The sequence below is a fragment of the Cervus canadensis genome, chromosome 10 (assembly GCF_019320065.1).
Source record: "Cervus canadensis isolate Bull #8, Minnesota chromosome 10, ASM1932006v1, whole genome shotgun sequence".
Classification (NCBI taxonomy): domain Eukaryota; kingdom Metazoa; phylum Chordata; class Mammalia; order Artiodactyla; family Cervidae; genus Cervus; species Cervus canadensis.
Window position 1 is genome coordinate 25507440 of NC_057395.1, and position 19171 is coordinate 25526610.

General features: G+C 40.7%; 1 protein-coding gene across 3 annotated transcripts; it reads right to left on the minus strand.

The window, feature by feature from the left end:
* Positions 1 to 3269: 3269 nt before the first annotated feature.
* LOC122448561 (40S ribosomal protein S15a-like) lies at positions 3270 to 12568 on the minus strand. 3 transcript variants are annotated; one of them, XM_043479965.1, is made up of 4 exons: positions 12564 to 12568; positions 7782 to 7788; positions 3648 to 3794; positions 3270 to 3617 (listed from the first exon to the last, which is right to left on the minus strand). In XM_043479965.1, exons 3-4 carry the CDS (start codon positions 3741 to 3743, stop codon positions 3321 to 3323), a joined length of 393 nt encoding a protein of 130 aa, XP_043335900.1. In that variant the 5' UTR covers positions 3744 to 3794; positions 7782 to 7788; positions 12564 to 12568; the 3' UTR covers positions 3270 to 3320. The 3 variants fall into 3 exon arrangements, 2 of the variants coding, with proteins under 2 accessions (XP_043335900.1, XP_043335899.1); XM_043479964.1 differs by having other exon boundaries at positions 3270 to 3606; positions 3637 to 3794; XR_006271670.1 differs by lacking the exons at positions 7782 to 7788; positions 12564 to 12568 and having other exon boundaries at positions 3365 to 3500; positions 3581 to 3606; positions 3637 to 3749.
* Between the last annotated feature and the right edge of the window lie 6603 nt (positions 12569 to 19171).

A 19171-nucleotide genomic window follows, 5' to 3' on the forward strand; every position in this document is an offset into this window, starting at 1 on the left:
TCAATATTTATTTATTTTTGGCTGCCAAGTGAGGACTTAGTTGCCCTCAGGGCATGTGGGATCTTAGTTCCTCAGTCAAGGACTGAGCCATTTGTTCCCTGCATTGGAAGGCAGATTCTTAACCACTAGGACCACCAGGGAAGTCCCCAGACTACTTTCTTAACCGCTAGGCTATCCTGCCTCTTCTGTTGTTTTGTTTTTGAGAACTGTACATTAGACATGTTTTTAAACAATTTGGAGACTTTAAAAATCTCCCACTAGTTTAAAGTTGTTGTTTTTTTTTAACATGATTTCAGACACAAACAAAAGTTGCAAGAATAGTACAAAGAATTTAGCCAATTGTCACAAATGTTACTATCTTACTACACAGTAACTTTTTCTCTTTCTCTCAATATTTAACTTTTTCTGATTTGTTTAACAGTAAATTGCAGATGTGATAGCTGTTAAATACTTTGCGGTATTTCCTAAAGTGAAGGAATTTTATTACATAACCACAGAATCATGATCAAAATTAGAGTCTTAACATTGATACAGCATTATGAGGATTAGGACTTAATCTGTAGATCTTATTCCGATTTCACCAGTTGTTTCGGTAAGGTCCCTTATTGCAAAACATAATCCAAGATCATGATTTGCATGTCATTGTCCTGTCTTTCAGTCTTTTAAAATCTGTAACAGTTCCTGAATCTATCTGTTTCTCTCTTACATACCATGACTTGGACATTTTAGCATACAGGCCACTTATGTTGTAAAATGTCCTTAAATGTCAGGTTGTCTGGTGTTTTCCTCATAAATAGATTCAGGTTGGGTGCTTTTGCTCCCTCTAACACATTTAATAAACTGGATGCTGTAACATCAATCTGAAACAATGGTAAAATAGGAAGAAAAAAAAATGAGGCTAGAACAAGCCCAGAGAGATAGGTGACAATGACCTTGAGTTTGGCAGAAACAGACCTCAGTATTCCTCAACATCATACATTGTGAATAATCTCATTTATTTAAACAGAAATATTCTTGAAATAATAATTTAAATTTTTATTTTAAAATCCCCTAACTATCCCTTCTTTGTTTCAATTTTATGTTCACTAAATCACTCTGATCAGACACTTCATCTCCTGAGAAACAGCCACCAGAAAGGGGAATAACCATTGCCTATGGTTTTGGGGGTGGGATGGAGCCCTCAGTGAATCATCATTGAGTTTTGTGGTTCAAAAATAAAATCCTTTATCACTTGGTTATGAGGAATCAAATTTTCCTCACCTGTTAACCTCTTGGTGAACAGATGCATGTGAATTTCTGAAACCGTGAAGTAAGACTCATATGGAGTTGCTGGGGTTTATCAGGGTTTGGATAAGGGTACCTCTTGTCCTGGATTGGCTGCCACAGAAGTTTGTACTAGTCTTCAGAGAAACAGAAGCAATAGGAGATATATACAAATAGAAAAAGAGATTTCTTCTGAAATGTTTTCTCCTGAGGTTATGAAAGCTAAGAACTACAACCTGCCATCTAGAAGCAGGAGGTCCAATTCAAGCCCAAAGGCCTGGGAACCAGAGGAACCAGTGGTGTAAGCCCCATCCTGCCCAAGAAAAGGAGCACCAGAGTCTGAGGGCGGAATAAGATGGATGTCCCAGTTCAAACAGAAAGGTCCTTTCTCTGCCTTTTGTTTTACTCAGGCCCCCAGAGGATTGGATGATACCCACCCACACTGGCCAGGGGGATCTTCTTTGCTCAATCTATTGATTTAAATGCTAATCTCTTCTAGAAACACTCTCACAGACACTCCCAAAAATAACATTTTACCAGCAATTTGGGCATCCTTTGGCCAAGGCAAGGTGACACATAACATTAACCATCACAAAGTTCTTAAACATAATCAACAAAACACAGGGAGCAGAGATTTTTCAAGGATTTAGCACTGTCTAAATAATCACAAAAATAAAAAATCCTCTCAGAGATAATAGGGGATCCATGAACAATTCAACAAGGGATCTCTACAGAAACCTTGTGCCATGGCCCTCCTCTGTCAAGACCAGGAAAAAGGTGGTGATCTATTTTACTCAGGGGGAAAAAAATCCAACTTTCTTTATGAGCTACAGAATCAAATACAACTGTCTATGTCAATCCAAGAGGATTATTTCTTTCCTCAGCATGAGAGTTTCACCTTGCTACCATAGAATTTTTTCCTTGGAAATATTTTTAAACTTTTTTTTCCCCTTTAAGATTTTCAATAACAGAAATACAAAATCAAGAGGTTCTATTGCCTAAAGAAGAGATTTTTCATTTCTAAGAATCCTTACATTTAGAGACCTTTTAAACTGTTTGTCTAATTTTACAAGTTGTAACAAAAAAAAAAAAAACTTTTTAAACTTAATAACTTGAAGGCTTTTGCTGGAAGCTGAACACTAGGTTCTAAATTAATATTCAGCATTCTAACGATAAGAAATTGAATGTCTCAATTCATAATTGACTTTTTAGCTGCTTCATAGAATACACGAGAGATTGCCAAAGCCCATTATCATCAACATAAAAGTAGAATTATATAAAGGGCTCATGTGGGTGAGCATTTAAATTTAGATTTATGCATATACAGTACTTCCCAAGTGGCCCAGGGCTCCCCTGGTGGTTCAGCAGTAAAAGAATCTGCCTGTCATGCAGGAGACACAGGTTCCATCCCTGGGTTGGGAAGATCCTCTGGAGAAGGCAGTAACAACCCATTCCAGTATTCTTGCCTGGAGAATCCCATGGACAGAGGAGCCTGGCGGGTTCCAGTCCATGGGGTTGCAAAGAGTCGGACATGACTGAACAACTAACACAACGCAACAACAAGTATTCTTGCCTGGAGAATTACATGGACAGAGAAGCCTGGTGGGTTATAGTCCATGGACTCGCAAAAGAGTTGGACATGACTTAGCGTCTAGACAACATATACACGACTATGTATAAAATGGCTAACTAATGAGAACCTACTATATAGCACAGGAAACTCTACTCAGTGCTCTGTGGTGAAGTAAATGGGAGGGAAATCTAAAACAGAAGGGATATATGTGTATGTATAACTGATTCAATTTACAGCAGAAACTAACACAACACTGTAAAGCAACCATGTGTGTGCTCAGTCACCCAGCTGCGTCCAACTCTTTGCAACCCCATGGACTGTAGCCCTCCATGTTCCTCTGTCCATAGGATTTCCCAGAGAAAAAATTCCTCCTCCAGGGAATCTTTCCACCCCAGGGACTGAACCCACGTCTCCTGCATTGGCAGGTGGATTCTTTTTTTTTTTTTTTTTCCTCTAAGGCATTTTATTTGTACGTATTACATCCCTAGAAAAAGAATCCAAGGATTTTCCCTCCTGTATGTTTTCGTCTTGCTTCTTCATGGTCCATGATGCCAGTTGAGGTTGTCAGTACAATGAAACCAAACTGACGGGATGGGAGCAGGTTATTCTGCCATTTTTCTAGATCTTTGAGTTGCACATCAAATCTGGGGCTGATCACTCCACACTTATTTAGCCTGCCTGTGGGGTTCACAACAATTTTCCCAGCCCTGTGATCATCAATGATTTCAAATTCGCCAATGAAACCATGCTTCATCATCACTGTTAGAAACCTGATGATGACCTTGAAGCACAGCCAAAACCTGACGATGACCTTGGAGCACGGCCGAATAAGCAACTGGCGTTTGCCTCTCTTTTCGGCGTTGTTGATACTCTTGAGAGCATCAGCCAGCACATTCATGCGCACCATTCTGGCGGCACGGAAAGATGGCGGAAAGAGTGGCAGGTGGATTCTTAAGCACTGAGCTACCTGGGCAGCCAGCAGCTATACACCAGTAAATATTTAAATAAGTAAATAAATTTAGATTTATGCATATAATTTAGTTATTTTTAGATGGAAGACTTTGATGCAAAGGCTTCTTTTTCAAAAAGGCATGAAAGAAAATCCGGACTGACGTCTCTTGAATTATCAAGTAATGTGGGAATAAGAAGGTCTTCAACACAGTTCACTTTACAGTTTTGAAATTGCAATTATGATACTAGTATAAGGACAGACATAGAGATCAATGGAATAAAATTGAAAGCCCAGATATCTGTAACTAACTGAGTCTCAACAAGTAGGCCAAGACAATTTAGTAGGGAAAGAATAGTCTTCAACAAATTGTTCTGGGACAACTACACATCCACATACAAAAGAATGAAGTTGAATCCCTAACTCACATCACATACAAAAATGAACTCAAAATGAATCAAAGATCTAAATGTAAGAACTAAAATCATAAAACTACTAGAAAAGATCATAGGCCTTAAATCCCATGCTTTGGATTAGGCAACAATTTCTTAAAAAAAAAAAAAAATACAAGCACAAGAAAGAAAAAAAAATAGATAAATTGCATGTCATCAAAATTTTAAAAATGTATATCGTCAAAATTAAAAACTTTTTGTGCTTTCAAGTTCCCTATCAAGCAAGTGAGGGGAGAAAATAACACCATAGAAAAAGAGAAAATATTTGCAAATCATATATCAGATAAGGATCTAATATCTAGAATATATATATTTAAAAAAGCTTACACTGCAATGAAGAAAACTAACCCAATTTAAAAATGGGCAAAGGATCTGCAGACATATTTTAGAAGAAGTCATACAAATGGGCATCAGACACAGGAAAAATGGCCCAATATCATAGTCATTAGGGAAATGCAACTCAAACCACAATGAGATATCACTTCACATCTGCTGGCAAGCAAAAATAAAACAGATGGACAATAACAAGTGGTGACCAGGATGTGGAAAAACTGGAACCCTTTGACATTGCTGGTTAGAATGCAGAGCATCACAGCTACTTTGGAAAACAGTTCCACAGGTCCTCAAAATGTTTAAACATAGAGTCATATGACCCAACAATTTCACTCCTAGGCAATTAAAATCATAGGGCCACACAAAAACTCAATCATGTTCACAGCAGCATTATTCATAAAAGCTCAAGATGGAAACAACCAAGCTCATCAGTTGATGACTGGACAAACAAAATGTGCTATGTCCAATTAATGGAATATGATTTAAGGAATCAAGTATTTATTTAAGGAATAAAGTATTGACATAAGCTGTGAGATGAATGAACTTTGAAAACTCTATCATAGGTTGGACTTCTTTTTTTATGCAAAGGCAAAAAAAAAAAAAAAAAAAACAGACTCAAAGACCACATATTGTGGTGTTGTTGTTCAGCCACCAAGTCCTGTCTGACTCTTTGTGACCCCGTGGACTATAGCACACCAGGTTCCTCTGACCTCCGCTATTCCAGGAGTTTGCTCAAATTCACATCCACTGAGTTGGTGATACTATCTAATAGCTCATCCTCTGCTGCCCCCCTTCTCCTGCCCTCAATCTTTTCCAGCATCAGGGTCTTTTCTAATGAGTAGGCTTTTCACATCAAATGGCCAAAGTATTGGAGCTTTAGCTTCAGCAACAGTCCTTCCAATGAATATTGAGGGTTGATTTCCTTTAGGATTGACTGGTTTGATCTCCTTGCAGTCCAAAGGACTCTCAGGCACCAGAATTCGAAAGCATCAGTTCCTCAGTGCTCAGCCTACTTTATGGTCCAACTCTCACATTCATACATGACTGTGTGGAAAAACCATAGTGTTGACTATACAGACCTTTGTTGGAAAAGTGATTATCTCTGCTTTTTAGTAAGTTGTCTGATTCCTAAGATGTCAGTGTTCACTCTTGCAATCTCCTGCTTGACCATATACAATCTACCTTGATTCATGGACCAAACATTCCAGGTTCCTATTCAATATTGTTCTTTATAGCATCAGACTTTACTTTCAATACCAGACACATCCACACATTCAGGCGTCGTTTCAACTTTGGCCCAGTCACTTCATTCTTGCTGGAGCTATTAGTAATTGCCCTCCACTCTTCCCTAGTAACATACTGGACACTTTCCAACCTGGGGGTGTGTGTGGGGGTGGCGCTCATCTTATGGCATCATATCTTTTTGCATTTTCATTCTGTTCATGGAGTTCTCCAGGCAAGAATACTGGAGTGGATTCCATTTCCTTCCCCAGCGGACCACGTTTCATCAGAACTCTTCACCATGATCTGTCTGTCTCGGGTGGCCCTGCACAGATTGCTTATAGCTTCACTGAGTTACACAAACACCTTCGCCACAACAAGGAGGGCTGTGATCCATGAAGGGGCCACATACTGTATGATTCCATTTATATGAAATGTTCAGAATAAGCAAATCTACAGATACAGCGAAGAAGTCAGAGACTAGAGGGTGATTGTTAATGAGAATGGGGTTTCTTTGGGAAATGATGAAAATGTTCTGGAATTAGACAGTGGTCATGGTTGCACACTCTGTAAATACCCTTAACTGTACACTTTAAAAGGGTGAATTTTATGATGCATGAATTATATTTTAATTAAAATAAGAAGCATAATTGTGTCTTTGAATTCTTTTCTAACAGGGAAATAAAGGCAGAGAATTAGCTAAGCTGCCCAAAGTTGGCAGTGGAACCTGCATTCTAATTTGCACATCTGTGTATTCTAGTCCACTATTCACAGTGACTATCAGTATCTAACCCAACTCCCATGTTGAAACTGTTACCTGGTTTCTGGTTAATTATTGACATGTGGTGATAAATCTGGCAGGAAACATTTCTTTATCTACTTATTCTATAATATGGGGTGGCTTGATATGTAAATCTATGTCTGTAGATCATCCATTGATTTAGGATCAACTTTTAAATCAGTTCACATGGACTGAAAACCTTGCATGTACCCAGTCTTATGCACACATTATTTTGGAAATGCAGAACTCAAGATCAGAAACTCAGGGAATTAGAGATATAGATTGAGAAATCAAGAGTCTAGTGGTGCTGGTTAAAGCCCTAAACCGGGATGAAATTGCTGCGGAAGAGCAGGCTCAGCAGGTAAAGAATCGGCTGCAATGCAGGAGACAAGGGAGACATTGGTTCGATCCTTGGGTTGGGAAGATCCCCTGGAGAAGGAAATTGCAACCCACTCCAGTATTCTTGCTGAAAAATCCCACGAACAGAAGAGCCTGGCAGGCTACAATCCAAAGGGCTGCCAAGAGTGGGACACGACTGAATGATTAAACACACACACAGCAAGCAGAGAAGAGAGGAACTCAGATGGAACCCAGGAGCACAGATGTTTCAAAGCAGCAAGTGGTGAGTGAATGACAGAGGCAGGAGAAAGCTACTCCACCTGATAGGAAACTTTATATCTTATTATATTACATTGTTATTATTTGTTTACATGACTGTCTTCCTTGCTATTGCTCCTTGGGTTTGTGTCCCTCTACACAACTTAGTGACTGAACACACACACACACTGCAGAAGAGTATTTAGCTAAGTCACCAAGGCCCCTTAAAGAGTCAGATTCCATGGACTTTCACCACTCCTCCTTATCAGTGTATTATATTTGATACTGTAAACAGACCATTACCTCATTTTTTTCTTAAAATGTAGGCACAAAAATGGCACTCCTCTCCTGGGGCTCCGGCAAGGGCAGCTCCTTGGACATAAGGCTGAGTTGCTGCTGTAGAGAACCCTCCTTGGAGATGGGCCGCTCACCTCTCCTGAGGCCCTCCCCCTTCTACTCCGCTGTCTCCACTGCAGCATAAACCCACACAGAGTTCTTTGCAGAGCTGCTCCTAGGAAGCTCTACTCAGGGGGTCCCACCCAGAAGACGTGAGACCCAGATGTCTATTGAACAGTACAATGGTTAAGAGTCGAGTCCTGGCTTCATCCAGACGCAGTGCCTTGTACAAGCTTCATGACCTCTCTCCTCGCCCTGTCTGCTTTGCAGGATCCTCTTCCCCTGTTGACTCTGAACACAGGGATGCTTCCTCCCTAGTCTACTCCCATGCTGCCAACCCCAATCTCTAGATAAATAACCTGTGAATGTACATTTCATATATATATATAATGGTTTTCTTTTTAAAAATTTTTATTTAGTTATTTGGCTGTGTCAGGTCTTAGTTGTGGCACACGGGATCCTTGTTGCATCACGCAGGATCTTTTTTCACTGCAGTGTTTGGACTTTTTTTAGTTGTGCTCAGGCTTTGTTTCCCCTCAGCATGTAGAACCTTAACTCCCAACCAGGGACTGAACCCATGTTCCCTGCATTGCAGAGCAGATTCTTAACCACTGTGCCACCAGGAAAATCCCTGAATTTACAATTCTTTTCCAGATCTGTTCCTGAGGCCCAATACCATGTATCCATCTCATCCTCTCAAACTCAGCATGCCAAGAAAAGGAACTCTTTCTCCCAAGACATACTTTTCCTATATTCCTATTATCATGTACCCTTTAACCCAACCCTGCAATCTAAGAATTATCCTATCTCTTCTCTCCCAAAGTCAATTGATAAGGAATTCCTATCCATTCTACCTTCATAAGATAGTTTAGATCCAACAGCATTCTCATTAGTATGCTGCATGTTACATCCTCATCACTTCTTCCCTAAATGGCTGCCATTAACTCATAATTTCCCTACCTCCCATCATATCTTCACTCCATCCAAGCCTCCAGTTCACTGGAAGAGTGGTCTTTCTAAAATACAAAATTGAGTATTTAATTTACTAGATGAAAAAGCTTGAATAACCTATAGCATGGTTGCCACACTGTGCACCAAGTCACCCTTGGGCACCACACAGTGACCTCAGATTTGCTGTAGACTATTTAATTCTTTTTGAGGAAAATGCAGCAACATCTATCAGACACTGCACAAATTACTATTATGGCATTTGGAACTAGCAACTTAATGAATGGAACTGTTAGGTATTTCTCTTGGTCTTGAGCATTGCAAAAAAATTACAGAGACACTAAGGGTGCAGTGAACTGGTACCCACCTCTCCAACCCCATCTCTCTCATCATGCCTTGACTTCTTCCCCAGCCCTACCCTGCAATCCAGCAGACAGGCTTGCATCTCCCCAGATATGTCCTTTCTGCCATCTTGAGTGCTTAGGCTCTGACATCTAAGACAGCAGAGATATGGTCCATCCAGGGTTTACTGGTGAGACTGGATACCCTCAAGAGAACACAAGATGAAGTAAATAAACCAGGGAAGTCACTCCATAACCTCTACATTGGGTGGATTCTGTATATGTCAGATGATCTTAAGCTAAAAAAAAAAAAAAAAGGCTGACCAACTGTTCCCTGGAATTTCACATATATTTGTCAGGCCAAGGGGAGCGGGGAGACCAGCCCTCTGGCCCTCATCGACTCCCACTTTTATACAAAGGTCTGTGTTTTTCTGGGCTTCCCAGGTGGCTCATTGGTAAATAATCTCCCTGCCAATGCAGGAGATACAGGAAACATGGGTTAGATTCCTGGGTTGGGAAGATCCCTGGAGCAGGAAATGGCAACCCACTCCAGTATTCTTGCCTGGGAAATCCCACAGACAGAGGAGCCTTGTGGGCTATAGTCCATGGTGTCCCAAGAGTCAGAACACGACTTAGCAACTAGATAACAACAACTGTATTTTTCTAGGGTGGGAGGCAGAGACCATAGCAAAGCAACAGTAAGACTGTCTTTGTTAGTGACTGCACCATCCCTTCCTTCTCTGAAAAGCGGCCTAGCACCTGAGTTATATAAATGACTGCTCTTTTCTCTGTGCCAACTTTATCTTATTCCATCACAGTATCTCTAATATTTTTGTATTTATCTGTTCACCTGTCTTCTCACTTGACTCTAAGCTTGTGGAGGGCCAAGACTATGCCTGGTTTAGTTCTGTATTCTCACCTATCAGAGTGGCTGATACATAGTAAGTGATGAGTGGATAGTTGATGAATGAATAAATTTCAAGGACAATGTGGGTGAGTCCCAGAAGAAGCTCAAGCAAGTTAGAAAATAAACAGTGTTCACTAGATTAAAAAGTTCAAAAGTCAATGACGATAGCAGTCAAAGGCGTTTCAAGAGTGTGATAGGGACAAACTAGTTTGCAGATGATGAGGTGCGAACTGGGAGATGTGGCAGAGTTTACTGTCTAAGTAAAAGCCACTCCCTCATTTCCTCCTGGCTAAGCAGAATTTCAGTTTTGTTTAGGCATTGAGCAGATTCTCTTTGATGTGGAAAAATGGGCCCAGTACTAAACTATATCAAAATTCTAACTGATGAGATGTAAGAGGAAATCCTTTGGTGGGGTGCTTTTGGAAAATATTTTACCTCCTTGACATGAGTCAGGCTGATGAGGAACAAGTTTCTGCCTATTTTTTCACTTCTGCACCAAGGTGAAGATGTGATACTTAAAGTGTGGCAGCCATTCTGCAAATCATGAGTTAAAGGTCAAGTGAATCGCAGAGCTGTGACATCACTGGAGAAGGAAATGGCAACCCACTCCAGTATTCTTGCCTGGAGAATCCCAGGGACCGGGGAGCCTGGCGGGCTGCCGTCTATGGAGTCACACAGAGTCGACACGACTGAAGTGACTGAGGAGCAGCAGACATCACTGAAACCCTGAGAAAATACCAGCAATTCTTTACCTACAGACTTGTTACATAAACAGAAGAACAAAAAACCCAACCTTCTGTTTGAGCTAGGTTTTCTAGTACATTCTAATTCATATAGAAAGAAAGAAAAGAGAAAGACAGAGAATACAATATAGACTCCCTCTTCTAAATAAACATATTACAAATGATAATAGATCAGCAGCTAAAGACAGCTTGTTCAGTAGCCTTTGGAAATGAGGCTAGAAATGCAAACATAATGACGTTACAGGGGCATTTAAAGCCAAAGAAGAGACAGGCTGAAATTTTGTTGGCAATAGTTATAGAAGGTTTTTGAGTAAAGCTCTAGAACTTCCAGAAGATTACTTTAGCAAAATTAGCAGGATCTATATGTGCCCAAAGAATCATACATTTCAAGTCACTTTCATTTGACATGATTGTGTTTGGCACTGCCCATTGCCAATGCAGGAGAGGCAAGAGACATAAGTTTGATCCCTGAGTCGGGAAGATCTCCGGAATAGGAAATGGCATCCCACTCCAGTTTTCTTGCCTGGGAAATTCCACAGACAGAGGAGCCTGGTGGGCTATAGTCCATGGGGTCACAATGACTGAGCGTGCGCGCGTGCGCGCACACACACACACACACACACACACGCTACTGCATATGGCAGAGTTCATACAATGTGTGAACACCCCTCACTCAGTTCACACATGAGTAACCAAAACAGTAACTGTGTTACTTTATCATGCTTATTGGCTTAATACAAACATGAAGTCTCAGAGCAAATGAAGTTATTATATTATTTCAGTGTCGCCATGATATGAATAGCCTCTGTGAAAGTTACTAGTCCCTGTGAAAGTTATAAGCAAATAAAACTTCTGTTAATGAAAAGTAGCAATGGTAGAAATATACACTGTATGCCTGCCCATTCAGTCATGTCTGACTCTTTGCGATCCTTTGGACTGTAGCCCACCAGGCTCCTCTGTCCATGAGATTTTTCAGGCAAAAATGGAATGGAGTTGGTTGCCATTTCCTCCTCCAGGGGATCTTCCCAACCTAGGGATCAAACCAGAGTCTCCTGTGTCTCCTGCATTACAAACACATTCTTTACCAGCCGAGCAGTCAGGGAAGCTCCACACATTATATGAACTTCTGCCATATAAAATGAGAACATGAGGCCACATATGTACTTCCAAAATACCAATTCCTAATATTCAATCTGCATAAAAAAGAAATTAGACATGCCAAAATAATGCCTTACATTCTAGGCCTGAGACTGATTTTTCAAGAGTGTTTTATAATGACGTGGAAAGTTCTCAATTTGCTTGCTTTTAAAAGCATTTTTAATGATTCAGTCATATTAGAATAAACACTCTTATGCTTATTCATAGTTTCAAACAAGTCTCTCTTACTAAATCTACTCAGAAAACAAGCTTTCAAAAGAGAGACACCAAACTAGAGAAATCTCTGATGTGAACATCATATAATAATCAAATATGGTATAGGAAAAACATTGAGGAATGGTGTTTACTTTGTCATCATGTATGTGAACACCATCTTACAATAGTTATTAAGAGAAAGAAATGTGTCATTTGTTTGTTGGACTAGGAATTAATGTTAGAGATTTTAAATAAATTGTAACAATCATATCACAAAGTAGAAAAACAAAAATGTTAACATCTTGCTGTAGCTGCCCTTGATCTTTTTAGAAAGAATTGACATCCCCTTTGGATTGCTTCCTATTCCCCTCCTTTCTTTTCTCCAAAAGGAAATCACTTTTTTTTTTTTTAAGACAATGAGTTCTTCCTGTTAATAGTACTATATTTCACATGTGTATATCCTTACCCAGTTCCTTCACCTATGAAATTATTCATATTTAAATTATCAAATACTTCATGTAGGTTATTTATGCATTCTGAATATTAATCCTTTGTCAAGTCCATGTCTTGGAAATATTGTCTCCACTTGTCTTTTAACCTTTTATGATGTCTTTTGTCATATATATACAATTTATTTTAATATAATTCAATGTATCCTTTCCTCTATGAATTGCGCATCTCAATGTTTTAAGAAATTGTTCTCTACTCCAAGGTCATAAGGATATTCTCCTATATCTCCTTCTAATATTTTTAAAGTTTTGTTTTTCTTATTTAGGTTTTTAGTCTATCTGAATTTAATTTGTGTGTAGAGTAAGTTAGGGACTTAATTTTACTCTTTTCCATAGGAATGTTTGTTTTTAAATGAGAAAAAATAAAGAATTAATCACTCTTTATAATGTGTAAACTCTTCAACATCAGATACCATGTCTGATTTATACTCTTCTCCCCAGTACATTGCTTCAATGGTCTTTGAAAATTACTAATAGTATGTATCTATATATTCTAGATAAATGAGACTTTTCTCTAGGCACACCCCCCCCTTGCTTGGAGCATATATAAAGTTGTCCATCTAAAATAAACTTAATTGTGCCTTAATATATCCCCTTTCAGCAGGAAATAACATCTTAATAGGATTAACTTGGTATAAATACTGAATCATTCCAATTGAAATGAAGGGTACTAGAAAATAAATTAAAGGGCACTAATAACTTTCTAAGTTTGCCCAGTTTTGGAAAGCTTGTCTGGGGGGAGGAAAAATGTACCTACCCTTTCACTGAGACTCATTTTGCTTATTATCAAGGGAAAAGTATAAAAAAGAAGTAGGAGTCTGAATTAAACCTATTTTTAAAAGACATAAAGGCAGCTGTTTACGCAAAATTCATTTGATAAACAAACCAGGAGGATACCAACTCACAGATTTAGGATCTTAATAAGGCCTAGTTGCACTGGTTTAGTTCTTGCCAAGACTACTTCCTTTCTCTTTTCTTTCATAAAGAAATAGTCTGAAAGTAAGATATGAACACAACCTAACTTTAATCAAAGCAATTCATGAAAACCAAGGAAGGTAAATTTTTAAAGACCCATTCTAAGATTCTTTCAAAGAATACTACTACCCTGAGACAGTTTTAAAGAGAGTCTTCTTATGAAATTTTGAAATCTTTTCAAATAATTCCAGGAGCACTAGAATCATGTAAGGAAAGAGCATTTGTATATTTTTCTCAGTAGCATATGGTTCTGACAGACCACAGAGGAGATGAAACTAGTCAGAAGATATGAAAATAAAGTGAAATGTAGTTGGTAATAATTATACTGGGAAGCACAATCTTTTTATTTTCAAATATTGTATAGAGACTAACCTTTTTCTTTACCATGATTAAAAGACACATTCAGGTCAGAAAAATGATGTCACTGCTTTCAGAGTTTTGTATTGACTGAAGCCCTTCACTTAAAATAGCTTCTATCAGCTGGTTCTTTAATAGAACCAAGGCACATTCTGCCCAACCACTACCACCACCCCCAGCAAAAACAAACCCGAGACTCTACCACTACGATTGAGCACAATCCGGAAATATCGCCTTCTGCTTTATCTTTAACGTAGCGACATATTTCTCATTGTTTCACTGAACACCGCTTAGAGACCCTGAACTTCAAAATCATAAAGAGTCTAGAGAAACCATCCGAGAACCACATTTTGGGGCGTTACGTACTCAAAAGCCTCTCTCTCTTTTTTAAACAGAGTTCATCCTCATTCTTCAAAAGGATCAAAGTCAACAATGCATGCAAGAGGAAAAGTAATTTTCAAAAAAGTTCGGCCTGGAAAACACAAGTATCTCAGTCCTTGGGGTTCCCTCGGCTCCAAAGAAAACAAGAAGAAAAAAAAAATTACTAGCATTGCCGTCTTTTCTACACGCTTCTCTTAATAAAATGGTCCTTGGAAGTCCCTTGGGAAAATGAGATCCATCTATCCAAGTATGCTATGCCCACGAAGACGGCAAAAACGATATTCTAAAGCTCAAAAAATTCAAAAAGGTATTAACTTCTGCGCAAGCCCTGAGTCTCCTCCAGGTCTGTGACGCCCGGCTGGTGGGACTGCGCCGCGCGAGTCCAGGCGCAGAGCCGCTGGGGACGAGGGCGCAGGGCGAGCGCACGACTAATTAAAGGAGCTATCTGAGTTATAAAAATAAAAAAAAACAAAAAACCCCCTGTCTCCACCAAACCAATCCGTTACCTAGCCTCACCATCCCCACCACTCCCGCTCCCCGGCACGCAGAAAACACCAAGGGAGACGGGCGGGGGAGCGCGAGCCCAGAAAGGGAACTGAGAAGAGAAGCGTCTGTGACACAAAATGGAGAAGGAGGAACCGAGAGGGGAAAGAAAAGAAGGAAAAGCGGGGGAAGGAGATGGTTAAGCAGAACAGCAAGGGGTGACGGGGTAGCGATTACGGGGAGAAGAGCCGAGGGGCGGTGGGGCGTTAAAGGACAACAAACAGTTGACCAAGTAAGAGACGGAGGAGAAAAGAAAGACGTCCTAGAGGCCGAGGCTCCATTTTCAGCAGCGCCATTTCGCTTTTCCTTTCGCCGCGTTTTGTTTGGTTTTGTTTGCAGCGGGTGGACCGGCGCCAGCGCGTTTCTGCAGCTTCAGCAGCTTTGCTCCGGCAGACGGGGAGGCACGCAGGGCCCGCGCGGCCCCCTCCCCGCTCCGGACGTCCAGCGCACCCCCCGCTCCTGCTGGTGGCGGGGCGGCCTCCCTCCTCGGCCCCCGGCCCGAGGGGGCCCGACCCGAACCCCCGGGGCCCGCCGATCTCTCCAGTTCCCCCCGCGGGGTTGGCGGCGGGCGCGTGCCGCAAAGGGATGGGGTAATCGAGAAGCGTCGAGGAAAGAAACTGAAAAAAGACTTGACTGCACCCGAGGCGGGGAGGGAGGGGCGCGCAGTGACCCGGGAGCCGGGAGGGGTGCCGGAACCTAGACCTTTCCCAGAATAGCTGGGGGTCCCGCCCTCATTCGGCCTCGGGGCGAGAGACCCACGGAGCACCTCCAACCTGCACCCTGCGACGGGGGTGGCGCGGCCTCGTTCGCGCGCTCCCGCCGGGGCCACGTCTCCGGCCCACCCGGAGCCCCGCTGCCCGAGGCGGCGCCGGGCCCAGGCCTCCAGGCCTGTCCCCGCAGCCGGAAGAACGGCTAAGACCGGGCTCGGCCCGGAACCTCAGGCGGGCCCGGGAGAAACGATGGCTCAGAGCCAGCCTCTGGGCGCCCGTCCGGGAGGCGGCCGGGACGCCGGTCTGCGCGGTGGGAGTCCCAGGGATTTTCGGCGCGGGGATGTCCCGAAGCTCCTGCGGGGTTAAATTCTGGGGCAATGGGAGGCTCTTTAGGAAACAGAAAGTGAGGTTTTCTCACCCCCGACCTTCAACTGCTGGTTTCCGTCGACTGACAGTGTCCATTGTAAGAGTGTCCAACGCGCCCCGGGTAGATTCCCTTCGTCCCCTCTCCTTGTTTCTTCACTTGCACTTGACAGTGTCCTTCGCTCAAAGCGACGTCCTTGCCGGCGCTAGAGAAGCCCCCTCAGCGCTAGCTCCACTGACGATCCTCTGGGGACAAAGTCGGGGGGGGCGGCGGGAGACGCCGGGCCGCGAGGCCGCGCGTCGGGAGCTGCGGCCGGTCTCGCCCAGCTCCCAGCACTAACCCGTGAGGGGCGGCCGAGGAGACACCGCGGCCACAAGCGCCGTCGGGTTCCGCGCTGCGCAGCGCTGCGGGCCAGGACCGCCACCTCCGGCTTCCCGGGCCCTCCTTCCTTCCCGGCGCAGGAGTGTGGTGGCTTGGGTCTGGAAGCGACGGCTTCCACAGGCCGGTGGAGCGGAGCCCGTGAAAGTGTGGGCTCGGGATCACTGCAGTGGTAACCGAACCCCACAGTGTCCAGGGCGTCTTGGTCAGCGCTTCCCTGGTTTTGCACCTGGGAAACAAACGTCTTCACTCCTGTGCGCCCCGGTTCATTTCGTCCTCTTTCCGTGGTCAACTCTAACCACAGAGCACTGTCCGTGCCACCAGCCCCTGGAATGCTCGCATAACTCAGACCCTGCAGTTTATCAGACGCGCCACCCAAACTCGGCGCCTTCGAAGATCCTCGGATGCGAGCCGCCGGGCCCTGGAATACGCCCGCTCCGTCCGCCACGCACGCGCAGGCTCACCTGCCGCTTTGCCTAGGACCTTGGAACTCCGCGAATTTCTCGCTACTTCTACATTAGCCGGCCTTTAAATTTTGAAGTAACATTTAGGCTATTTCCAATTGTTGATCCTTTATATAAATAGTTTTTCAGATTACAGATTTCCACAAGGAAAACATCTCTTTCCCAAACGAGGGGTGGGGTGAGGTTGGGAAACCAACCCAGTTTCTTGTATTCTTCTAGTAGAAAAGTTGCATTAAAATGCAGGCTTAGAATTACTTCAGGATTAAATTCTTTTCCAAAAGAGAAAGCTCATGGCTAACTTCTAACTTTACTCTTGACATCTTTAGGTAAGGTGATCTTCTTCTTGTGTTTTTTGTAACTTTCAAAGACAAGCAGATCAATGCTAAAGTTCAAACTCAGAGAGCTATCTGTGATGGTTTTAGAAGATTCTACAAAATTAAGACGTAAAAAGTATAGAAAAGCTATAAGGCCTAGTTCACAAATAACATTGCAGCTTCAGTTTCTGAAACAGAAAGGACTGTAGGAGATTTTAAACATTTTAAAAATTAAAGTATTCCAGTCTGGAACACTTATTTATCATCTGACAGTATATGAAATTTACATTGAGCATTGTCCATAAGTCTCATGTTTATATTGTTTCTTGGATTTACTCAAGTTTTTGTTGCTTCCCTCTTTTGTGGGAAAGTTTATCATTTTAACTCACCATGTTTCTGTTAATTTAATCATGATTTTTCTTTTTAAGTGCAAACTCTAAAGCCATTTAGAAAGGATATTTTATGGCAGCCAAATACAAGAGCAAGGAAAACTTAAATAACTCTCTCATGATCAAGGATCATTTCCTTCAGAAATAAAAGTTGAAAGTTGTAGCTTGATAGCTACTCTGTCCACTCTTAAATCTAGCCACTGAATGCAACTGATTAGGTATTAAGGCCTACTTTCTGTTTGTTTGTTTTTTTAACATTCCAAAGCATTTATTAAACTAAAGAGAAACCTGGGTTTCTTTTCATAAGTTCATGTACTGATTAATTTTCATTGCGTTGAGGTACTCTATGAATTTCATGTGTTAAATGGTGCAAAGTAGTGTGCAATTAAAAAAAAAAAGCATCTCTATTGGATAGATTTACCCTGTAAAAAAAGCATACAGTCACTGTCTTAGAATTAAAAGAAGAGGCAAATTTTAAGTAGAACCCTTATGTTTGATTCAAAATCTATTTAGAAAAATAGTATATATAAATTACCTTCAGAACAAATTTTTGGCAAGATAGTTCTTAGGAATGAAAAAAACTAAATCCAAAATGTCCAATATATGATAGTCAACTTATACAAAATTTTTGCAAAACTTAACATTACCTATTGGTCTTTTTCTCTTTCAAAATCTCAATATTGGTAATTTATTAAATGCTTTTAAGGCTCTTCTTTATGTTTAGAATCACCTGCTTTGTTATAGCATAAGTTATAATTCCTTCAACCCACTGAAATATGTTATACTAAGTATTTTAAATGTTGCTTATTTGTTTCATGAATACCTTAAATTTCAAATATGTACAATTTTTACATTTTGAAGGACATTTTTACTACTAGATATTGCACATGGAATACATTCAAGTATTTGATTCTAATAAGAAACAAATGTAAATGCCTAAAATAAAGTATGTACAATCACAGGAAATAGCAAAGAAAATAACTTCATTTTTCTATAATTCTACTGTCATTTTAAGAACATTCAGTTAAAAACATGAAGTAAGTTATTTGCTAAGACCTTATTTTTTTACTAAAATATGTAAAAGTTTGCTAAGATTTTATTTTTGTACTAAAATATTAAAGAGTAATACAGTTTATATTCTTTAGCAATCACTTCCCAATCCATTGCTTTGTTAATTACTCTTTTGATTATGTGTACTGGATACCAAGCATGATCAAACACTTAGATAATGAAATGTCTTAAAATTTCCCCTGTTACTGTTTAATGTTGTTTCTTAATTGTTTTATGTGAAATGTAGTTAAAAGCTTTTAACAACTTTTAAACATAAAATTAAGATGAACACTTGCACTCATTTATCAAATATATAGAATTTATTGAAGTTCAAGGTCATCTGAACAATGAATATGTTGAACAGAAATATTGAAATACAGCAAGTTCAAAAGTTATAACTCTTTACATTAAGTGGAAATTTAGGAATAGTGTTCCTTTTATTTTACTATGTCTTGCTTTAAGAGGGCTGTATATGATACCAAAATATTCTAAGAAAAGTGCATGTAGTGCTGATGGTGGTTGCAGGGATGGTGATGGGAGTTATTGAGGTAATCTTACTGCTTTTTAAAAATCTACATTTGTTTGAAAACATTTTTGTTTGTTTTCAGCTAAATATCTGGCAATGTGTTCAATGCCTCAATTTCTCAAATAATTGTAAAGATCTAAAAATAACAGAGTAAAAGAATGTTGATCAGCTAACATATTATAGTTTTCATGTCACAAATAAAAATTGCATGTAAGCCACTGATCTTAAATGGTATTAATGAAAATTCTACAAATAATACAGAAAAGTGGCATAATTGTATTACTGAATTAAAATTATTACTACAATAAATGGAATGTTTTATAAAAGTAAGTAATATTTTCAGTGGTTTTAACA

Bases quoted from the DNA above. Each gene is read 5' to 3' on its own strand.
- LOC122448561 (XM_043479965.1), bottom strand. From the start codon at position 3,743: ATGGTGCGCATGAATGTGCTGGCTGATGCTCTCAAGAGTATCAACAAC. The intron at 3,618-3,647 runs GTCATCGTCAGG...CTGTGCTTCAAG, and splicing joins TTATTCGGCCGTGCTCCAAG to GTCATCATCAGGTTTCTAAC.